The sequence below is a fragment of the Balaenoptera physalus genome, assembly GCF_965194825.1.
Source record: "Balaenoptera physalus genome assembly, chromosome: 2".
Classification (NCBI taxonomy): Eukaryota; Metazoa; Chordata; class Mammalia; order Artiodactyla; family Balaenopteridae; genus Balaenoptera; species Balaenoptera physalus.
In genome coordinates, this window is record NC_138883.1 from 28,078,949 (window position 1) to 28,103,246 (window position 24,298).

The 24,298-nt window shown below is 37.4% G+C and overlaps 2 protein-coding genes across 9 annotated transcripts in view; one reads left to right on the top strand and one right to left on the bottom strand.

Moving 5' to 3' along the window:
* Positions 1 to 1,133: 1,133 nt before the first annotated feature.
* FCF1 (FCF1 rRNA-processing protein) lies at positions 1,134 to 23,978 on the bottom strand. Of its 2 annotated transcripts, none has more exons than XM_082451901.1 (8): positions 23,844 to 23,978; positions 23,475 to 23,542; positions 22,202 to 22,273; positions 21,461 to 21,609; positions 5,540 to 5,612; positions 3,598 to 3,685; positions 2,274 to 2,368; positions 1,134 to 1,406 (listed from the first exon to the last, which is right to left on the bottom strand). In XM_082451901.1, the coding sequence occupies exons 1-8, from the start codon at positions 23,844 to 23,846 to the stop codon at positions 1,358 to 1,360; spliced, it is 597 nt and encodes a 198-aa protein (XP_082308027.1). In that variant the 5' UTR covers positions 23,847 to 23,978; the 3' UTR covers positions 1,134 to 1,357. The 2 variants fall into 2 exon arrangements, with proteins under 2 accessions (XP_082308027.1, XP_082308026.1); XM_082451900.1 differs by having other exon boundaries at positions 2,274 to 2,382.
* The window catches only part of AREL1 (apoptosis resistant E3 ubiquitin protein ligase 1), a 49,381-nt gene continuing 49,056 nt past the window's right edge, over positions 23,974 to 24,298 (top strand). For 5 of the 7 annotated variants that reach the window (XM_082451621.1, XM_082451616.1, XM_082451622.1 and 2 more), the window contains exon 1: positions 24,042 to 24,183. The gene's annotated coding sequence lies outside the window, so the exon portion shown is untranslated. Of the gene's footprint in view, positions 24,184 to 24,298 lie in introns of all 7 variants that reach the window. The other 2 variants (XM_082451618.1, XM_082451617.1) reach the window with 2 other exon arrangements.

Consider the following 24,298-nt stretch of genomic DNA (forward strand, 5'->3'; position numbering starts at 1 on the left):
ACATGACTATCCATTTCCTCATACCCTTGCTATATATATTGGAAAATCTTCTGGTCAGTCACTTGTCTTAATTTTGGGGGAAGTTGTTTTACAGAGAAATCTAATTTTAATGTATCCACACTTAGCAATCTTTTCTTTTATGGCTTTTACATTCTTCATCTTCTTTTAAGAATTCTACTCAGAGCCTATACACATTTTTCTTGTTTTTTCCCTAATACTTTCATAGCTTAAAAAATATTTAGACTTTGATCCAGTTGAAACATTTTCTCATGAAGGATATGAGGTAGAAATCTAATTATTTTTTTTCAAATGGATAGCCAACTTGTCATTATAATACAATAATCACTAACATTTATTGAACAACACTTACTTGTAACAGGTACTGTTCAATTCAACCCCATCTTATTGGGGTTGTTTTGAGGATTAAACAAAACATTTTAAAAGGGAAGCAAAGAAGGCATCAAATGGCTACGTGGTTTGCCCAATTCATACAGATATTAACTGGTGAAATCAGGATTCTAACCCTAATGGAATGACTCCACAATATTTGGCTTTTAATGTAATTTCCTTTTCATATAGATTTGAAATACCAGCTTTATAACATATCAAATTGCCATAAATATATAGGTCTATTTATGGACTTTCTAGTCTGTTTCAATGATCTATTTGTCCATTCTTAGCTATGTTGTGATCATGTAAAACGTCTAATCTGATCATGTTATCCACCCTAATTAAAGTTTTAATAACTCCCCACTGACCTTAGGATTAAGTCCAAACCCTTTAGCATGTCATATAAAGCCCCCTCCCTCCCACCTCCTACCTCTGGAGTCTCAGATGTGGGTACAGACACCTTCCCTTTCTAGTTCTTTTTAAAGAATAACTCAAACATAACTGCTTCTGGTCTTTCTCCCCTCCCCATCCCAACCAAGTAGAAAGAAATCATTCTTTCCACCTGTATGTGTACTCTCTCATACTTTTATCTTAGCATCATTATTTTACCATATTTATTCATCTACATGTTTCTCTTTTCCATCATAAATGAGTATCTTGAGGATAAGACCATATCTTATTAAATACCTAGTATCACCTTAATAAATATTTGCTGAGTAAATCAATATAAAATGACCATCAAATTATGTGAGCAATTATCTGATTTATAAAAAGATGCAACAAATTTTAAAATGACACAAAATATAATTTTCAAAACAACATTAAAAAGTGAGTGTATTTAACCATACTCAGCTCATTACAGAGCAAATGGGTGAGTGGAATAATAATTCATGCTATAGCATGTTTAATGAACTGGCAAAAGAGAAAGTTGGTTGAAGGAAGGCAGAGGAAATTTGTCTTTTAAGAATTAGAACCGAGGGGCTCCATAATCATCTGGCATCCGCTCAATGTTGTACCTGATCAGAACAAAAAATTAACACTGGTAAGAAATGTGGGTCCAGAATCCACCTTAAAAACCCATCCTTTACTGATTACATCACTCTCACCTCCTGTTGTGAATCCTTTTTGTCAGTGGGAACTAAATTTTAAAGGCCTATCATAATGAATGATTTACAGCAAAATGCTGACTATATTATATTTATTCTTCAGAGTGAGAAAGTTAAGTTGGGGAGCCAGGCACTGAGTCCAGGTAAGTCCAAGGCCCTCACCCATATTCTTCCCATTCTGTTGTGTTTGTCCCAGGATAAAAGCTGGCCAATAATATCTGAGGACTGACATAGGAATATCCAAGAAGGATAAAAAGCAGCTTTTGTTTGTTTGTTTGTTTTAGCTTAAAACAGTGGTCATTTATTATTTAGTACAATTGTGAGGGCTGATTAGGTGGTTTTGTTGTTGGCCTCCCTGGACTCACTCACAGACCTGCCAACAGCTGGGGGCCCAGCTGGCACTGGGTGTCCACAGCTTTTGTTTTTTTAATAAATTTTTAGTTTCCCAGATGAGGTGCTAATCACATGCACTAGGTTTCAAAAAAATATTTCTAGCCAAAAAGATTAGCTTGATTTAAATTACTGCTTTGTATTTAAGGCCACACATCTCCCTATTTCTTCTAGTGATCTTATTGTAACAGTGTGAATGTCTGCCTCATTCCTAAATCCTAGCTCTATCTTTTGCCTTTGCTCTTGTTACTTTGCCTCATTTCTTCAAATAGAACTATGTAAACATTTGATACATCAATCTCTTTCAAATCCTTCTATAACTTGACCTCATTTTTAATTGATAGCAATTACATACTTTTAATCACTTCCCTAAGAGAAAGTTCTCACCTATGGTTAGAAATGTACATGATGGGAACTCCAGGGATCTTCCGGATTCTTCGCTTAAGGTCCCGGTCAACTGTGGCCACAATGTAACACTTGTGCTGGAAGAGACCCACTGGGTGTTCACATAGAGCTCATTCAGTGATACTGGATACAACCACTGGCTAGTCTGAAGAACTATTCATTTTCACAGTAAATAGGAAAGGAAAGGCTAAACCAATTTGTTGAGTAGCTACTATGATCTAGGAGCTCAAATTTATAAGCTGCCTGGGCTGAATGTAGCTCTAAGAATCTTGAGGGGGAGAAGATAGAAAAACTATTTAAAAGCTGCAAATTGTTTTTTGTCTTATAAGTGGAAAGGATTTTCATATCTGGGACAGACAATTCCTCGGTTTTGGGAAAACGCCCTTAGAGACTCTACACAAAGGCAGAGTAAGTGCCTTAGATCCGAGGGCACAACTTTTGCCGTCTGTGGCATCTCTGGGGCTGACCTACTCTGAGGCCTCCTAGCAGTGGAGGTAGGCTGCCTCCTTGGCCCTAAAGCCAGAATAGGAGGATCTCCAGGACAAGTCTGAGTCAAACAGCTCTGAAAGCACTAACATTTAGCTACCAGTTTGGAACTAATTTGTATTGTACTTTACTTCCATCCTACCCAAATCTCTCACTGAGTTTTATAAAGAGTTGCAGATTGGTGTCAGCCATGCTGTGGGAAGTTAAGGGAAATGCCGGCCCCACCCATGGGATGAAGTGGCTAAAGGGATGGCAGTGTGGTCACTAGATGAAGATGATTATCCTCAGCAGAGAGAGGCTCTTTAAGGGCAATCAGTAGCAGAAGTTCTTGTAGTGTTTGACAAGGAAGCCAGAACACAAGAATCAAAAACCTACTTATTCTAGGGTATGTGTGAAACAGCATCCTGGGAGACTTAGATGTAACAAAATTCCTACACAGGGAGTAAATGGAACCTTACTTTAGATTCACAGGGAGGTGGAATCTGATATATTATTATGTCTATACTCACTCACTTAAACCATCTTATAGAGAAGATCTGTGGAATAAAGAATCAGTAAATGCTCCAAATTACACACCCAATAAATGCAAGTGCTAAGATTTGAAATCCTCCCTAAGCCAGTGATCTTTCCATTATGGTTATAGTATATACTTCCAATCCATTTTCTCAAGTAAATTAGGATACCTACACTTCCCATGAAGGGAGTCTATATAATATTTTTTATCATTTATATTCCTAGATACTTTACATGAACATTCAGGAAATAACAGTTTATCTTTTTTTTTTAATAGCACAAAGTACATATTAAAAAATGATGATACCTGAGTTACTCTTTGCACTAAGCAGTCATCTGCATAGGTTCCTTTGTGTGTGCATGGTAATCGTTCAAATCTTGGATCCTTGGCAATCCTATATGGTTATAAAAGTGGATTAATGAAAACAGTCAAGCAATTGAATAACTTTATGACTCTCAATCAGTGAAATAAGAGTAATGTGATCTGTCTGGAGATTTTAAGACACCCCTCTCCTCCTGAAGCTTATCTTCTAATTGAAAGACAATCTAGAGAGAAGGGAATTAAAGCTTACTGACCGACAGCTGCTGTGCCTTACATCATGTACATGTCACAAAACGGAATTATTATATTTCCATTTTACAGATAAAGAAGCAGATTCAGAGAGCTTGATTAATTTGTTCAAAGCTACACAGCTGGGAAAAGTCAGGATTCAAAACCAAATCAATTTTAACCTAACCATTTTACTTTTAGAAAGTTGTCTTACACACATGTACAAGAATATAGGCACAAGGATGTCACTACTACACAGTTTATAAGAGTGGAAAACTGGAGATAATCTGATTATCCATCAGCAAGGTAAAAGTTAAATACATTTTGGTACCCCTATCCTATTTTAAAAAATGAGGTAGAGTTGTATGTACCAATGTGGAAGGACATATAATAAATTGTTAAATAAACAAAGCAGACCATATATATATGTGTGTGTATATACACACACACACACATACACACACACATATGTAACATAAAAAGAAATCATATGCATTAATGTCTTCACTGGTCTCAACAGAAAGGTCTTTAGTACTGGGAATGTGATAAGCTTATGATTTTCCAAAACTCTGGTTTTTCACTTGAAAGCTCAATTTTTATCACTGGTAACTAACAGAGTAAGTTGTTTTCCTTGAAGTGACAGGTTCATTGCATTAATCTTTGAGAAAATACCTGCTAAATACCAAAGTCTGAAAAATCAGTGTTTGCCAGTTGTTCTTCACATAAAAATGATATTTCATGAAAAAGAAGCTGGTTCAGCTCACAACTCAAGCACACAAATGCTTTTCATAGAGACAACGTTCATCCTTTGGTACGTTTTTCTTCTTCTTCCAGTTTTATTGAGATACAATTGACATACAGTACTGTGTAAGTTTAAGGTCTACAGCATAATGATTTAACTTACATACATCATGAAATGATTACCACAGAAAGGTTACTGAGCATCCATCAGTAGAAATGCTTTATGTGTACTTCACATGTCACCACACAGAATACTGATGTGTACTGCAGGGTTAAGATTTAACAAAGTTAATGAATTTTATTGCTCTATTAAGCATATTCTTAAGTGACTGGAATTTTTTTTCAACTGCCAGTGGGTGGTAGTGAAGAATACAAAACCTACTAGCATTAGTTGGGCCCACTGCCTTGATTTGTACTAAGGCACTGACTGGCATTTTTTGCATTCAGTGCAAATGTCAGCACAGTGACAAAGGCAACATCTTGGTATTATTATGAAAACAGTTTTGCAAACTCCCTGCAACGGTCTCTAGGACTCCTGGGGTGGGGGAGGGTTCCATGAACCACACTTTGGGAACCACTGCTGTAAACTCAAGGGCACTTTCTAGAATAAACTCAAAACTTCTTTAGGTAAACTCAAAGTGCTTTACGTGTGAGATTCTGAAGAAGATAACTAGATAACAAACTAACAGAAAAACACTTTCTAATTGAAAATCTAGAGGAACTTAAATGGAGGCCCATGAGACCAATATGACTAAGTAACTTAGTTCAAGAAGCTTCAGCTTGAAAACCTCTAACCTTCCAATGTTTGCTTTCTTAATTATAAATAGTTAACTAGTTTTGTATGATTTTTATTTAAACTAACCAGACAAGAAATCTTTGGATAGCAAACAGTTGAAGGAGGGTCAAAACAATCTTCATTACACCAATCTAGAACAAATCTGGACCAGGTCCTTCCTACCTTAGAGCCACTCGATACTTCTGCCCCAATTTCTCAATTTCAGCCATTACGCAGTCAGTTATACAAGGGATACCTGTTAGGAAAAAAAAATTAGTAACAGAACTTGTAAAGGAACTGATTTAACTCTCTCTGAATTATATCCTGTTGAGAGTACGTACATATGTATGTATGTATGTATGTATGTATATGTATTTACTGTCTGCCGTGCCACACGGTTTGAGGGATCTTAGTTCCCTGACCAGGGATCAAACCGAGGCCCCCAACAGTGGAAGCGCAGAGTCCTAACCATTGGACCACCAGGGAATTCCCCTGTTAAGAATCTTTGAAATGAGAGCAAAATAAGCACAGTACAGTGAACAATAAGAACTAGAGAAGAATAAAATCCCTATCTGTAAAGAAACTAGGGAACTGGTCCAACCTCACATCACAGATTCCATAAAGTATCTGTCATAAACATAACTGGGGAAAAAAACTGAGCTGGATCCCTGTCATTGTTTATATATTAAAATAAATTCTAGATGGAAAAAAATTGAAATGTGAATCAAAATATTTAAATGTGAACCAAAAGAAACCATGAAATTAACCAGAGAATATAAATTTGATCACATAAAAATATAAAACTTCTGTTTGACAACTATCAAACAAAAAGTCATACTAAAGTAAAATAAAAATAAACTGGGAAAAATATTTCTACACATTTGTCAAAGGGTAAATTTTCTTAATATACAAAGAGCTTTATAATAATAGCTTGGAAGCACTGAAATTGAAGCTGCGATTAAAAATCTTCAAACAAATAAAGGCCCAGGACCAGATGGCTTCACAGGCGAATTCTATCAAACATTTACAAAAGAGCTAACACATATCCTTCTCAAACTCTTCCAAAATATAGCAGACGGAGGAACACTCCCAAACTCATTCTACGAGGCCACCATCACCCTAACACCAAAACCAGACAAAGATGTCACAAAAAAAGAAAACTACAGGCAAGTATCACTGATGAACATAGATGCAAAAATCCTCAACAAGATACTAGCAAACAGATTCCAACAGCACATTAAAAGGATCATACACTATGATCAAGTGGGGTTTATCCCAGGAATGCAAGGACTCTTCAATATATGTAAATCAATCAATGTGATATATCATATTAACAAACTGAAGAATAAAAACCATATGATAAGCTCATTAGATGCAGAAAAAGCTTTCAAAAAATTCAACACCCATTTATGATAAAAACTATCCAGGAAGTAGGCATAGAGGGAACCTACCTCAACATAATAAAGGCCATATCATGACAAACCCACAGCCAACATCGTTCTCAATGGTGAAAAACTGAAACCATTTCCTCTAAGATCAGGAACAAGACAAGGTTGCCCACTCTCACCACTATTATTCAACATAGTTTTGGAAGTTTTAGCCACAGCAATCAGAGAAGAAATAGAAATAAAAGGAATCCAAATTGTAAAAGAAGAAGTAAAACTGTCATTGTTTGCAGATGACATGACACTATACATAGAGAATCCTAAAGATGCTACCAGAAAACTACTAGAGCTAATCAATGAATTTGGTGAAGTAGCAGGATACAAAATTAATGCACAGAAATCTCTTGCATTCCTATACACTAATGATGAAAAATCTGAAACAGAAATTAAGGGAAACACTCCCATTTACCATTGCAACGAAAAGAATAAAATACCTAGGAATAAACCTAAGGAGACAAAAGACCTGTATGCAGAAAACTATAAGACACTGATGAAAGAAATTAAAGACAACACAAACAGATGGAGAGATACACCATGTTCTTGGATTGGAAGAATCAACATTGTGAAAATGACTCTACTACCCAAAGTAATCTACAGATTCAATGCAATCCCTATCAAACTACCAATGGCATTTTTCACAGAAATAGAACAAAAAATTTCACAGTTTGTATGGAAACACAAAAGACCCTGAATAGCCAAAGCAATCTTGAGAAAGAAAAATGGAGTTGGAGGAATCAGGCTCCCTGACTTCAGGCTATACTACAAAGCTACAGTAATCAAGACAGTTTGGTACTGGCACAAAAACAGAAATATAGATCAATGGAACAGGATAGAAAGCCCAGAGATAAACCCACGCACATATGGTCATCTTATCTTTGATAAAAGAGGCAAGAATATACAATGGAGAAAAGACAGCCTCTTCAATAAGTGGTGCTGGGAAAACTGGACAGCTACATGTAAAAGAATGAAATTAGAACACTCCCTAACACCATACACAAAAATAAACTCCAGATGGATTAAAGACCTAAATGTAAGATCAGACACTATAAAACTCTTAGAGGAAAACATAGGAAGCACACTTTGACATAAATCACAGCAAGATCCTTTTTGACCCACCTCCTAGAGAAATGGAAATAAAAGCAAAAATAAACAAATGGGGGGCTTCCCTGGTGGCGCAGTGGTTGAGAGTCTGCCTGCTAATGCAGGGGACACGGGTTCGCGCCCTGGCCTGGGAGGATCCCACATGCCGCGGAGCAACTGGGCCCGTGAGCCACAACTACTGAGCCTGCGCGTCTGGAGCCTGTGCTCCGCAACAAGAGAGGCCACAACAGTGAGAGGCCCGCGCACCGCAATGAAGAGTGGCCCCCACTTGCCGCAACTAGAGGAAGCCCTCGCACAGAAACGAAGACCCAACATAGTAATCAATCAATCAATAAATAAATCTTTAAAAAAAAAAAAATCTCTGACCTTTCCTACCTTCTTTCAGACCCTGACTTTCAGGACTCCTCATTTAAAAAAAAAAAAATAAAATAAAATAAACAAATGGGACCTAAAGAAACTTAAAAGCTTTTGCACAGCAAAGGAAAGCATAAACAAGATGAAAAGACAACCCTCAGAATGGGAGAAAATACTTGCAAATGAAACAACTGACAAAGGATTAATCTCCAAAATATACAAGCAGCTCATGCAGCTCAATATCAAAAAAACAAACAGCCCAATCCAAAAATGGGCAGAAGACCTAAACAGACATTTCTCCAAAGAAGATATAGATTGCCAACAAACACGTGAAAGGATGCTCAACATCACTAATCACTAGAGAAATGCAAATCAAAACTACAATGCGGTATCACCTCACACTAGTCAGAATGGCCATCATCAAAAAATCTAGAAACAATAAATGCTGGAGAGGGTGTGGAGAAAAGGGAACCCTCTTGCACTGTTGGTGGGAACGTAAATTGATACAGCCACTATGGAGAAAAGTATGGAGTTTCCTTAAAAAACTAAAAATAGAACTACCATATGACCCAGCAATCCCACTACTGGGCATATACCCTGAAAAAACTATAATTCAAAAAGAGTCATGTACCACAGTGTTCATTGCAGCTCTATTTACAATAGCCAGGACATGGAAGCAACCTAAGTATCCATCAACAGATGAATGGATAAAGAAGATGTGGCACATATATGCAATGGAATATTACTCAGCCATAAGAAGAAATGAAATCGAGTTATTCATAGTGAGGTGGATGGACCCAGAGTCTGTCATACAGAGTGAAGTAAGTCAGAAAGAGAAAAACAAATACCGTATGCTAACACATATACATGGAATCTAAAAAAATAAAATAAAATGGTTCTGATGAACCTGGGACAGGACAGGAATAAGGATGCAGATGTAGAGAACAGACTTGAGGACACGGGGAGGGGGCAGGGTACGCTGGGACGAAGTGGGAGAGTAGCATGGACATCCATACACTACCAAATGTAAAACAGATAGCTAGTGGGAAGCAGCCGCATAGCACAGGGAAATCAGCTCGGTGCTTTGTGACCACCTAGAGGGGTGGGATAAGGAGGGTGGGAGGTACATGTAAGAGGGAGGAGATATGGGGATGTATGTATATGTATAGCTGATTCACCTTGTTATACAGCAGAAACTATCACAACATTTTAAAGCAATTACATTCCAATAAAGATGTTAAAAAAAGTAATAGCTTGGAATTATGTGTTATTTGCCAGACACTGTGCTAAGCACAAGGATTATCTCATTTAATCTTAAGAACAATTCCTATCAGGTAGCATTGTTACTATTATTCCCATTTTATAGATGAGGAACCTGAAGTACAATGAAGTAACTAGACAGCAAAAGGTGAAGCCAAGGTTTGAACTGAGACTGTTAGGATTCAGAGTGGGTTCTTAACCACCAGGCTACATTTCAGTTCATAGAAGAAGACATACAAATGGTCAATCAACAGAAAAATGCTCAATTTCACTCCTAGTTAAAGAGATATAAATTGAGACAAGATTACACTTTCTACCTATTAGGATGGCAAAAATTAAACAGATGAAAACACCCAATATTTGAAGAAATAGGTATCCTCACATTGTAAGTAGGTGTATAAATTTGTATAACTATTTGAGGGCAATTTTTCAATACCTATTAAAATTAAAAAATAGGTACTCCCTTGATATTGCAATACGGCTTCTAGAAAATGTATTCAAAAGAAATATTTGAGAGACACATTCACAAAGATATTCACTACAGCTTTGTTTATAATAGGGTAAAAACTGGAAATAATCCAAATGTCTAGTCTTTAAAAACGACATACTTAGGGCATCCCTGGTGGCGCAGTGGTTGAGAATCTGCCTGCTAATGCAGGGGACACGGGTTTGAGCCCTGGTCTGGGAAGATCCCACATGCCGCGGAGCGGCTGGGCCCGTGAGCCACAATTACTGAGCCTGCGCTCCACAACAAGAGAGGCCGCGATAGTGAGAGGCCCGCCCACCGCGATAAAGAGTGGCCCCCGCTTGCCACAACTGGAGAAAGCCCTCGCACAGAAACAAAGACCCAACACAGCCATAAATAAATAAATAAATAAAAATTTAAAACAAACAAACAAACAAAAAACCCCGACATATTTAAACAATAGAATACTTGTAGTGGGGTGGGGGAGGAATGGACTGGGAGTTTGGGGTTAGTAGATGCAAACTATTACATAGGTAATGGATAAACAAGGTCCTTCCCTTTAGAGCACACGGAACTATATTCAATATCCTGGGATAAACCATAATGGAAAAGAATATAAAAAATAATGTATATATGTGTATAACTGAGTCACTTTGCTGTACAGCAGAAATCAACATGACATTGTAAATCAACTATACTTCAACAAAAAAAATAAAGAATACTATAACTTAAAAAAAGAATAAGGGGGCTTCCCTGGTGGCGCAGTGGTTGAGAATCTGCCTGCCAATGCAGGGGACACGGGTTCGAGCCCTGGTCTGGGAAGATCCCACATGCCGCGGAGCAGCTAGGCCCGTGAGCCACAACTACTGAGCCTGTGCGTCTGGAGCCTGTGCTCCACAACAAGAGAGGCCGCGATAGTGAGAGGCCCGCGCACCGCGATGAAGAGTGGCCCCCGCTCGCCGCAACTAGAGAAAGCCCTTGCACAGAAACGAAGACCCAACACAGCCATAAATAAAAAAAAAAAAAAAAAAAAAAAAAGAATAAGGTCCATCTATATATATTGGCACAGAAAAATGTTCAAGATGTATTTGTTCAACGTAAAAAGCAAGGAGAAACAGATAACTAAGATGTGATCTATCCATACAATGCCATACAATGGAATATTATTTGGTAGCAAAAAGAAACGATATACTGATACATGCTTTAACATGAATGACCCTTGAGAACATTACATTAAAATGAAAGAGGACCAAAAATATGTGACCCCATTTTAACGAAATGTCCCAAATAGGCAAATCTAGATATAGAGAAAGCAAATTAATGGTTGCCTATGTGGGGCATGGTGGGGCGGGGGGTTGGGGGGAATAGGAAGGGTTGGGGCATGATGGCTAAGGAGCTCAGTTTCTTTTCACATAATGAAAATGTTCTAAAATTGACTATGAATACACTAAAAGCCACTGAATCATATACTTTATTTATTTATTTTTTTGTGGGATTTTAGTTCCCCGACCAGGGATTGAACCTGGGCCCTCGGCAGTGATAGCGCAAAGTCCTAACCATTGGACCACCAGGGAATTCCCTGACTCATATATCTTTACCCCACAGAAACTGTATATGAATTTTTAAAAGCTGCCCCTTTCTGAGGAAAGGCATTATAGGGAACTTTCATTTCCTTTATGCTAGATTTTCTTTTTACAAATACATTAACACTCTTGAAAGCAAACAAAGTTAAGAAATCTTAAACTAAAATACAGTGCCCAGAAGAAAAAGCAGTTGTAAAATGGAGGAAAGAAGAAGTCAGGAAGAGCAGACAGGCATGGAATCAGAGGGCAATACACGCCTTAAAAGGATCAATTTCAGAGCCATGTAGCACTGAAGCAAGGGCCTGCATCGGGAGCAGGGAAGCGGGCTCAGGAAGATCACTATAAAGAACACAGGAAGATCCCTACAAAGAGGACTCATGGGCAGAAAAGAAAGCTCATGGGTAGCTAACCATCCTCCTTTGTTGGAATATCAAATGCAAGGGATCAGGAGCTATGAAAAGGTCAAAGGGGCATCTCCAAGGCAAGAGGAAGATAAAGGCCTTCTTTTATGAATAAAGGCAAGTGAAGAACGATTAAATAAGCAGAGCTTAAAACAGTTAAGGAATCTCCTAGGTAACTGAATTTGTACTGTAGTAGAATGTTTCTTCAGACTTTGCTTTGAGGTATTATGTTACACAGAAAGTGGTATTTTCCTTAATCAGCTTGTTTTTGGAAAAGGCACCATGAGAACATTCAGCTGTATGCATTATAGCTATACTCTATGGTATCCATATCTGCAGAAAAACCTAACTACAGGACTAACGCTATCCTAAACAATCATCTTTTTTTCTTTTTTTTTCTGGCCACACTACGCGCTTGTGGGATCTTGGTTCCCTGACCAGGGACTGAACCCGCGCCCTCAGCAGTAGAGTGAAAGTGCCGAGTCCTAACCATTGGACTGCCACGGAATTCCCCTAAACAATAACCATTTAGATAATAGTGGCAGAGCTATAGCGTCAGGGAAGCAATTCACCTCCAAGGGGCCATGCTTGAATCCTCCATCTATTTCATTTATAAATAGGTCACAGCATTCCTGGAGAAGCAGGAATGCCATGGGAATACAAGAAGTCTACCAAGATTAGTGTCTTCCCTCATACAGGCCACCCTAGTCCACTTTTACAGGCATGGTAGTGCTCCAACTTTAGACTACTCTTTATTATTTCTAGGAGACTTTTAAAAAAATTAAAGTATTACATGTACATAGCTTAAAAAAAATACGAAAAGGACTATATGAAAAAATAACCATCCCCTGATATTTTCCCACCCCACCAATTCTGATCCTTAGAGATGACTATTTTAATTCATTGGCTGTTTTTCTCACTTGGTGGTTACCTTTATAACTTGATTAATAATAAACTTATGCAGTTACTTTTTTTTTTAGGAAGATAATCAAAGATATTTATTGCAACATTGGTTATGTTAATGTATATTTTTTAGATTTTTTTCATCCTAGTGCATCCAAGTTTTGAAATGCTTGAAGCTGTACAAAGGTCTTCGTAGCATGTATTAACATGCAAAGGTGTTCATGATACATTACTCAGTGAAAAAAAAACAGGTGGCCAAAAAGCATGCATAGTATAATTCCAACTATGCTTAAAAGTAAATCTACATTTTTATTAATTGTAAAAGGTTGGAAGGTAATACCCAAACTATTAACAGTGATTATTTCTGGGAAGTAAAATTACGGCCTGATGGGGGGAGAACTTTTGCCTATTCTTTTTACATTCTGTATTGCTTAATTTTTTGTTTTTCTGTTTTTTAAATATGTATGTATTTATTTATTTATTTATCTAGTTGCACTGTCTTAGCTGCAACAGGCGGGCTCCTTAGTTGCAGCTCGCTGGCTCCTTAGTTGTGTCATGTGGGCTTCTTAGTTGCTGCAGGCAGGCTCCTTAGTTGCGGCACGTGGGATCCTTAGTTGTAGCATGCAAACTCTTAGTTGCAGCACGCATGTGGGATCTAGTTCCCTGACCAGGGATCAAACCCAGGCCCCTGCATTGTGAGCACGGGGTCTTAACCACTGTGCCACCAGGGAAGTCCCTGTATTGTTTAGTTTTAATGTACATGTTACTATTATAATTTACATAATTTAAACACATGTTAAATCATTTTTGACTCACCACTTTCAGTAAAACAAAGTCTAAACTCCTTAGCTTTTTACTTAAAGCACTCAACAATTTGTCTCCAAACCACTTTTGCCAATCTTTAAGAAATGTTTGAGGATAGAATTGAGTTTCACCTTCACTCTCCTACTTATACTCACTTAAGCCCAACTATTCTCACCAAATTTGCTCTCCTGTTTTCAACCTTTGGGACTGTCCTTTCCTTTGCTTGGAATGCTCTCCCTCCTTCTCTCTATTCACTAAAATCCAACCAAGCTATGAAGCTCAGATCAAGTAGCACTCACCCTCTCTTGAATTCCTATATTATATAATATAATATCTGATACTCAAGAAGTGATCATTATCGAATGAAGAGATGAATCTTCAAGTTTCTGTTTAGTTTTCTCATTTGTAAAATGGGGACATACTACTCATCATATTAGGTTATTGTGAGGATTATGATAATTATGAAAAGCACTTAACACAACACCAGAACATAGTAATTCATAGTTCAAAACAGCTGGCATTATGATTATCTTTTTTTCATCTATTGACATCTCCTCTCTCCATCTAGATGGTCAAATCCTGGATGACAGAAACAGCACACCATATATTCTAGCATCCTTCTTTAAACTCTGTGTAGTAGAGCCACTTCATATTTATTGTTAATGGTGACAATGAAGATTATGAAAGAAATATACCACTAACTTTCAAAGAAATAACAAATCACTTAGTTTGGAAAATACTATGACTTCATGGTACCAAGAATAACATATTAACATGGAATTATAATAGTAAAACATTACTCAGATGAAATATACAAATAAAACAATATGTTCTTTCTTCAGTGAAATCACAGAAAATAGGATAGGTCATTCCTAGAATTCTATTTTCAAAAACGTAGTCAATACTTACAAGATGCCAGACAATAGTAGGGAATTATTTACGGAAAACACCAGACGAATTTGGCTTAATATCTTGTTGGCAGATAACACATCATGCTTCTACAGAAGCTCCATGTGTTCTAGAATTTTGATGTAATAGGATTTTACATACTGTCATAAAACTAGAATGTTCTACTGCAAAGACATAGCAGGAGTGACCAAGTCTTGTTATGTTTAGTTCCTCACATTGTTCCCGTTCCAAAATCACTGCTACATTACAGCCTTCAAATTTCAGTCAATTTACTGGCAGCTTGATTGGATCAGTTTCTGTTCCCACTTAATCCCACCTGACTGATATGATCTGGGTGGCATGGCACAGTGCCATTGAAACAACTGGAGTCACCTGACACAGTACATTACCCTAGAACAATAAAGTCAGATTGTTATTTTATCTTTGGAGGCCTAAAAATTATTTTTCTGAGCATGGCTTCTTGTTTGGTTTGTGTGTCTGCTCAGTACTTTATAGTTAAACCGACTTTGTCCCTCATCAGTGTGTAACTCTGTGTCCAGTAATTCAAGAAGTCAAAGTGTGAATCATTTAAATAAGATACATAGATGCCTTAAATATTTTATTTAAACTTAAAACTTGGGGGGAGGGATAAATTGGGAGATTGGGATTGACATAAACACTCTACTGTACATAAAATAGATAACTAATAAGGACCTACTGTGTAGCACAGGGAACTCAATACTCCATAATGGCCTATATGGGAAAAGAATCTAAATAAGAGTGGATATATGTACATGTATAACTGATTCACTTTGCTGTATACCTGAAACCAACACAACACTATAAATCAACCACACCCCAACAAAAATTCTAAAAAAACCTTAAAACTTATATGTGTAACTAGTTCAGCATCTTTTTTTGAAGTATAATTGCTCTACAATGGTGTGCTAGTTTCTGATTTATAACAAAGTGAATCAGCTATACATATACACATATCCCCATATATCCTCCCTCTTGCGTCTCCCTCCCACCCTCCTTATCCCACCCCTCTAGGTGGACACAAAGCACCGAGCTGATCTCCCTGTGCTATACGGCTGCTTCCCACTAGCTATCTATTTTACATTTGGCAGTGTACATATGTCCATGCCACTCTCTCACTTCATCCCAGCTTACCCTTCCCCCTCCCCGTGTCCTCAAGTCCATTCTCTACATCTGCGTCTTTATTCCTGTCCTGCCCCTAGGTTCTTCAGACCATTTTATTTTTTTTAGATTCCATATATATGTGTTAGCCTATGGTATTTGTTTTTCTCTTTCTTACTTCACTCTGTATGACAGACTCTAGGTCCATCCACCTCACTACGAATAACTCAATTTCATTTCGTTTTATGGCTGAGTAATATTCCATTGTATATATGTGCCACATCTTCTTTATCCATTCATCTATTGATGGACACTTAGGTTGCTTCCATGTCCTGGCTATTTTAAATAGAGCTGCAATGAACACTGTGGTACATGACTCTTTTTGAATTATGGTTTTCTCAGGGTACATGCCCAGTAGTGGGATTGCTAGGTCATATGGTAGTTCTATTTTTAATTTTATAAGGAACCTCCATACTATTCTCCATAGTGGCTGTTTCCATTTACATTCCCACCAACAGTGCAAGAGGGTTCCCTTTTCTCCACACCCTCTCCAGCATTTATTGTTTCTAGATTTTTTGATGATGGCCATTCTGACTGGTGTGAGGTGATAGCTCATTGTAGTTTTGATTTGCGTTTCTCTAGTGATTAGTGATGTTGAGCATCCTTTCACGTGTTTGTTGGCAATCTGTATATCTTCTTTGGAGAAATGTCTATTTAGGTCTTCTGCCCATTTTTGGATTGGGTTGTTTGTTTTTTTGATATTGAGCTGCACAAGCTGCTTGTATATTTTGGAGATTAATCCTTTGTCGTTGCTTCATTTGCAAATATTTTCTCCCATTCTGAGGGTTGTCTTTTTGTCTTGTTTATGCTTTCCTTTGCTGTGCAAAAGCTTTTAAGTTTCATTAGGTCCCATTTGTTTATTTTTGTTTTTATTTCCATTTCTCTAGGAGGTGGGTCAAAAAGGATCTTGCTGTGATTTATGTCGTAGTGTGTTCTGCCTATGTTTTCCTCTAAGAGTTTTATAGTGTGCAGTTACTTTTTATATTTATTAATTCTAGGCATTTAAAGAATTTACGTCTCTTACTCATCACACATCCCTTATCCCATCTTCCCAATTTTATTTTTAAAATTTTTTAAATATTTAAATATTCATTTATTTATGGCTGCATTGGGTCTTTGTTGCTGCGCACGGGCTTTCTCTAGTCGTGGCAAGCGGGGGCTACTCTCCGTTGCGGTGCACGGGTTTCTCATTGTGGTGGCTTCTCTTGCTGTGGAGCACTGGCTCTAGGCGCATAGGCTTCAGTATCTGTGGCACACCGGTTCAGTAGTTGTGGCTTGCGGGCTGTAGAGCGCAGGCTCAGTACTTGTGGCGCACGGGCTTAGTTGCTCTGCGGCATGTGGGATCCTTCCGGACAAGGGTTCAAACCCATGTCCCCTGCATTGGCAGGTGGATTCTCAGCCACTGCGCCACCAGGGAAGTCCCCCCCATCTTGCTAATTTTAATAAACCAATAAACAATATTCACATTACTGTCATTCTGTAAATGTTCATTATATAGTATCTTTTAAATATTAAAGATGGAGGTGCACAGTTTTTCCTTTGATTCCAATCATTTATTCTTTACAGCCAAGTTAAAGTCTAATTTTCATTTGTACCTTTAACTAGATGACTGGAAAATATATGAATATAAAGCCACCACAAACGCAACAGGTCTCACTATTAGGAAGTTATTTCCTTGTACTTGGCCTAAATTTTTTTTTCCTCCTCATGGTAGGAAGAGAAGATCATCTGAAGGAGGAGACACCCAGACACACAAGGGAAATCTATTAATGGTAAATTGCATACCTACGTGCAAATAAACTACCTCAGATCCTTTGTGGTACAAATAAACATCACACTGAATAAACTTAAGAATAGTTGACCATCACCATGGTCTGTGATTGTAAATGGCAAAATGTCTTATTTAGCTTTTCCACATTGGAGTGGAATGGAGGATGCTTCCTACTTAATGTAAATAAATAAATAAATAAATAAATAGTGAGAAGTGAAATAAATTTTCATTTATCCAGAATTTTAAAATCCAAAATCCTAAAACAGAAACCTAGAAAAAGGGTACAGATGAGCCAGTTTGCAGGGCAGAAGTTGAGACACAGATGTAGAGAATGGACATATGGACACCAAGGGGGGAAAACTGCGGTGAGGTGGGGATGGTGGTGTGCTGAATTGGGCGATTGGGATTGACATGTATACACTGATATGTATAAAATTGATGCCTAATAAGAACCTGCAGTATAAAAAAACAAACAAAACTAATACTAAACTTTCATTGGGTTATTTGTATGGAAATATGTTAATATAAATGTTTCAGACATTACATGAAATTCCTAAAAATCTTATATTTGTATTTGTATGGAAATATGTATGGAAATATGCTAATATAAATGTTTCAGACATTACATGAAATTTCTAAAAATCTTATATTTGTATTTGTATGGAAATATGTATGGAAATATGTTAATATAAATGTTTCAGACATTACATGAAATTTCTAAAAATCTTATATGTTCTGGTATAATGTTATAAGTAATAATCCTAGTTATTACTTTAAAATGTATATCTCAGAAATAACTAATTTTCTTGTCAACTGCATTATTATGAACTTTCATCAAATCTTTTACCGTGGTCATTTTTAAGTCTTTTGTCATTTACAGACAGTTCTGGGTGTACTCTGATGATTTTGCAAATATGTTCCTATAAAAGGGTTTCATCTTCAAGAAATTCATGGAAAAGACTCTGACAAGTACAGGTTTCTGGTAACTGACTGTACTGCTGAACTGAATGAATAAGCATATTCAGAACTCTGATGAAAAACTGATGAACTCATAAAAGTGCTAACAAAAGATCAAGATGAAAAAAAACAATTAATTACATGGGACTGAGTGAACTGATGAGGATGAGTATAATTTTTGTGACTTTCTGTCTGAATTAAAAAAAAAAAAAATCCCACAAGGACTCAGAGGCAAAGAATATACAAATCAATTTTCACTGCAAAGTAAAGGAGCTGTTACAGTGGAGGATTACTGGACTGAATGTCAATATTATGACATAGTATGAGTGTGTTTCATGTTTGGTAATTGCAATCATTGTTGCTTTTGTTGTGGTCATCCATGTACAATGCTTGGTGTCAGTCTATTTATCTCTTGTAAAAATAAAATACAGTGTGTGTGTGTGAAAAAAAAAAAAAAAAAAAAAAAGAATCACCTAACCAAATCAGAAGTAAAGAATAAAAAAAAAAAAAAAAAAGGCTCTGGGATGCCCATGACGCAGGTAGTAGATGGGCCCCCACCCCCGCCACCCAGGGTAAGCAATTGGTTCCCTGTGGACCGATACACCAAGATGAGAATAGCAGGACAATTGAGAGAGGAGGCTGGGCCCTGCCCAGATAGAAGATGAGAGACCACATATTTCTCATTCTCAAAGTCAAGGAGAACTTCCCAACTAGAAAGCTCCTTGGAGGTCAAAGGGGAGTGATGTTAAGCTACCCATAGGCCTCTTCAGTGGAATCCATCTTGGCTGAGAGATGTGCATGCACACACGGAAGGATCCTGAGATATACCAAATATGGATTCTGAACCAGGCAAATCAAAATGATTGGCCATAGGAAACCTGGAAGAAATGCCCCATATAAGTGATTTAAACTACCATGAGAGTGCGACTCTCTCTCTCTGAGTCCGCCTGTGTATCTAGCCACATGTTCTGTACTTTTTTCCGCCTAATAAATGCTTTACTTTTTTCACTAAAAAAAAAAAAAAAAAAAAAAAAAAAAAAAAAAAAGAAAATTCCCCACCGATTTTTTTTCTAAATTGATATCTATAATGATGGTCAAAGCATGCTAAGTGTTTTATGAATTGTGAAAGTTTAATTATTCCCAGTCAAGTTTGCATTATATTTCTGTTTTTTATAAATGTCTTTTTTTTTTTTTTAACAATTTTTGGCATATTTCTTTTCAGTCTTTTTTTTTTTTTTTTTTTTTTTTAGTTATTTCTGAGATGTACATTTTAAAGTAATAACTAGGATTATTACTTATAACATTATACCAGAACATATAAGATTTTTAGAAATTTCATGTAATGTCTGAAACATTTATATTAACATATTTCCATACATATTTCCATACAAATACAAATATAAGATTTTTAGAAATTTCATGTAATGTCTGAAACATTTATATTAACATATTTCCATACATATTTCCATACAAATACAGATATAAGATTTTTAGAAATTTCATGTAATGTCTGAAACATTTATACTAACATATTTCCATACAAATAACCCAATGAAAGTTTAGTATTAGTTGTTTTGTTTGTTTTTTTATACTGCAGGTTCTTACTAGGCATCAATTTTATACACATCAGTGTATACATGTCAATCCCAATCGCCCAATTCAGCACACCACCATCCCCACCTCACCGCAGTTTTCCCCCCTTGGTGTCCATATGTCCATTCTCTACATCTGTGTCTCAACTTCTGCCCTGCAAACTGGCTCATCTGTACCATTTTTCTAGGTTCCACATACATGCATTAATATATGATATTTGTTTTTCTCTTTCTGACTTACTTCACTCTGTATGACAGTCTCTAGATCCATCCACGTCTCAACAAATGACTCAATTTCGTTCCTTTTTATGGCTGAGTAATATTCCATTGTATATATGTACCACATCTTCTTTATCAATTCGTCTGTTGATGGGCATTTAGGTTGTTTCCATGACCTGGCTATTGTAAATAGTGCTGCAATGAACATTCGGGTGCATGTGTCTTTTTGAATTACGGTTTTCTCTGGGTATATGCCCAGTAGTGGGATTGCTGGGTCATATGGTAATTCTATTTTTAGTTTTTTAAGGAACCTCCATATTGTTCTCCATAGTGGCTGTATCAATTTACATTCCCACCAACAGTGCAAGAGGGTTCCCTTTTCTCCACACCCTCTCCAGCATTTGTTGTTTGTAGATTTTCTGATGATGCCCATTCTAACAGGAGTGAGGTGATACCTCACTGTAGTTTTGATTTGCATTTCTCTAATAATTAGTGATGTTGAGCATCTTTTCATGTGCTTCGTGGCCGTCTGTATGTCTTCTTCGGAGAAATGTCTATTTAGGTCTTCTGCCCATTTTTGGATTGGGGTGTTTGTTTCTTTGATATTGAGTTGAATGAGCTGTTTCTATATTTTGGAGATTAATCCTTTGTCCGTTGATTCGTTTGCAAATATTTTCTCCCATTCTGAGGGTTGTCTTTTCGTCTTGTTTCTGGTTTCCTTTGCCTTTGTCCTTTTTTTTAAAAAAGATATTTATTTATTTATTTATTTGGCTGCATTGGGTCTTAGTTACAGCACGTGGGGTCTTCGTTGTGGCCTGTGGGATCTTTAGTTGAGGCATGTGGTATCTTTTAGTTGCGGCATGTGAACTCTTTAGTTGCGGCACACAGGCTCTTAGTTGCAGCGTGCAGGAACTAGTTTCCTGACCAGGGATCGAACCTAGGCCCCCTGCATTGGGAGGGCGCAGAGTCTTAACCACTGGACCACCAGGGAAGTCCCTGCATTATATTTCAATTCACTGAAAATGGTCATTGCTATGGTGAGCAAATTAAATAGCCAGCAATTCAGTTAAACTAGAACCCCATTCCCCTCTTTTCATGTATTTGGATAAGTATGATTATTCTGTACAAATGTCACAGAAATGGAAAGGTCTGATACTCACACTTGGCATACAGACAGTCCATCATTGACTGCACTAAATCCAGTTTGGCTTTAATGGAAAAGTTGATAAAGTTGGTATCGACCAGGATGTGGTAAGGTGGGCCCAGCTGTGTGTTATATTGGAAGAATAAGCAGGAAGGGTGTTGGGGGCTGAAAGAAAAAGAAACAAAACACAAAGTAATGTCTACACTGATATTTGGTATTAACAAAAAAAAGAAGTCTCTGCTTGGAACAGTTTGTTCCTTTTTCCTTTCATTGGAAATAAATCCTAATAAATCCTGTGATGATATATCCATCACCAATCTAGAGCAAATAAGAAAAAAAAGAAAAATGTGATGAGGTTTCATAAAGTTAAGTGTATTTATTTAAAAGGAATGAACTTTATCCTGAAAATATGCCCTTACTACTTTTTGGTGACACATTCTCTCTTTTATGAAATGCTGGTATGTTAAAACAATGGCAATTATTTCTTTTGAAAGATTCTTGGCAAAGAAAAAAAAATGATCCTAGATTTAATCCCCAGTATTTTAGGGAAAATTTTACTGCTCCATGAAGTCCAAAAACCTTCAAACCATTAGAAGTGGTATATACTCATCAATAACACTTTCATTTGCATAGTTGTGCCAGACCGACAAATGACTGAGCAAATCAGTTCAGGGAAAGCCTGAATTTCTATGAGGTCTACAGTTTTAGAATCTTTCTTCTAGTTTTAAAGGAAAACTTGAAATTTTTGATTACTCACACTTCTCTTTCCTTGAGTGCACTGGGATCTTTCTTTTCTTTCTTCTTCGGTTTTAATCTATCCTTTTCCTTACTAGGAAAAAAAGTAAATTCAATGTAGGGGAGAAGAAAAAACCATAGCAGTTATAACCTCATGAAAATTAAAAGTTTCTTCTTCTTTTTTTTTTTGTCTACAAAGGAAATTCTACTTTGTGACTTCATTATATTAATATCAGCATACACTTTTTGAGCACGAATAACTGTGTGGGAAGTAGCCTGGAATTAACACAATTAATCAGTAAAACATAATTAAAATTTAAAACCATTAGCTAATGATCCATAAAAATTGTTAATGGATAAATAAATGTTGGTTAGATTATTATTTCTTTCTTAGTCAGAAGCTCTCCTATCAAGGATCAAAATCCACTTCCAAGCAGTGGGTAAATAGGCTGACATTTATCTTCTAAAGACTGAGATGCTTCAACAGCAGGAGGAAAAGGGTTCCCCTACATGTCTCTTAAAAAGCGCTAAAATGTGACAATATATATACAAAATTTAACTTTAACTAGAAACAGAATATTATTAGTGGGGCAAATTTCCTTAAAATTACATAATAAATACATACTAAAGGCCAAGAATACAATTTAATAACAAATGAAGGCTCTAACGACCACTCACTCCTTGGTTCTGAGGCTCTGAAACACAATGAAGTCTAGTCCTTATTTAATAACTCAGTCCATTGTTCACTGAAGCAGGCAAGCTGTTTAGTTCCTCCTTATAATAGGGAATATCATTCTACTCTCTTCTTCCACAGTCATAAATCTTCTTATAAGATTTATAAAGTGGAGACATCTATGTATTTTCCCATTTTTTCTTTCAAAAATACTTGAGTTGTCAGGTGCTGGTACAGCCATGGTCTCTGACCTCACCGCCTTTCAAAAATTATAACAAACCTTTTTTCCTGGGGAATGTAGCAGTGTAATGGCAAGAACATAGAGATAATCCTACCTACCTCACAGAACTGTTAGGAGGCTTAAATGTGATATGGCAGATACAGTATATAAAAACGGTGGTACAAATTGAACACTTAGATGTTGAATTCCCATCCCATTCACCAGTGTACTTGCTCATCAGCTAAGCGACTGTTATACTTTATTACCCTATACTATATAAATCCAAGACACAATAATATCAAAACTAAACACAAAACAACAACAAAAACTTTTACTACTTATCCCCTCGTGACTTCTACATCTCCGGGCAGTCTATGAACCCAGTTGATTCCAGACACTCACAGCCTCTGATCTCTGAGACTAAGCATTCGCTTCATGGTCGCATACTTCCGTGTTTTCTTTTGTTTCCCCTTAAAACAAAAATTTTACAGTTAACAGAGTTGGAAATACATTGCATCTTCTTGAGTTCCTTTTCTTTTGTCCACACCCCTCTTCCCTCAAATACGCAACTCTTCTTATTCTAGCTGCCTCAACCCAGCGCTCTCCCCACTCGCTAGAGCATAACAGGCACCACTCCAAGCAGTTTAAAAGCTAAGATCAGAATGAAAATAAGCAAGGGGAATGTTGTGGAAATTTGGCCAATGGCTACTCCCTCAATCTCTGTCCCAAACGTGGTCTGACAATGCCCCTTCTCGGACCCTCGTCTCTCACCATGTTCACGCCGCACTGCTGTTTCTTCCGTAATCACCAGCAGCGCGACACTTTTGCGTCAGCCGTATAGCGCTTCCGGTAAAGGATAGCCCGGAAGCGGAAGCCGTTTTGGGAAACGGAAAAGCCCCAAGCCGGTTCCCGTCCCAGGCCAGGTTTTGTACTGGGTTCTCTTGGGAGGGTCGAGGGACGGTTTTCTGCTGGTGCTGCAGTCGCCTCCCAAGGTAGCAGAGCTGGGATTTCGCCGTGCTGCATCCCCTGCTCGGGTAATGTTTCTCTCTCGCATCTGTGCACCACGGGGCAGAGCCCAGAGGACCTGCCCGCACTAGAGTTCCAGAGAGAGGTAGGACAAGGGTAGGGGGGACGAAATTCTGGGTTGCCCAGTAGCTCGGGGAAACACATTCTCCTCATCCTTCAGCGCTGGGGCATCAGGTCTTTATCATGCTACTCGGAGGCTC

Excerpts from the sequence above, each read along its gene's own strand:
- FCF1 (XM_082451900.1), bottom strand. Across the intron at positions 5,613-21,460 it reads GGACTGTCTGTATGCCAAGT|GTATCCCTTGTATAACTGAC; the intron begins GTGAGTATCAGA and ends TTTTCCTAACAG. Across the intron at positions 2,383-3,597 it reads TAGTGCAAAGAGTAACTCAG|TGGGTCTCTTCCAGCACAAG; the intron begins GTATCATCATTT and ends GTGAACACCCAG.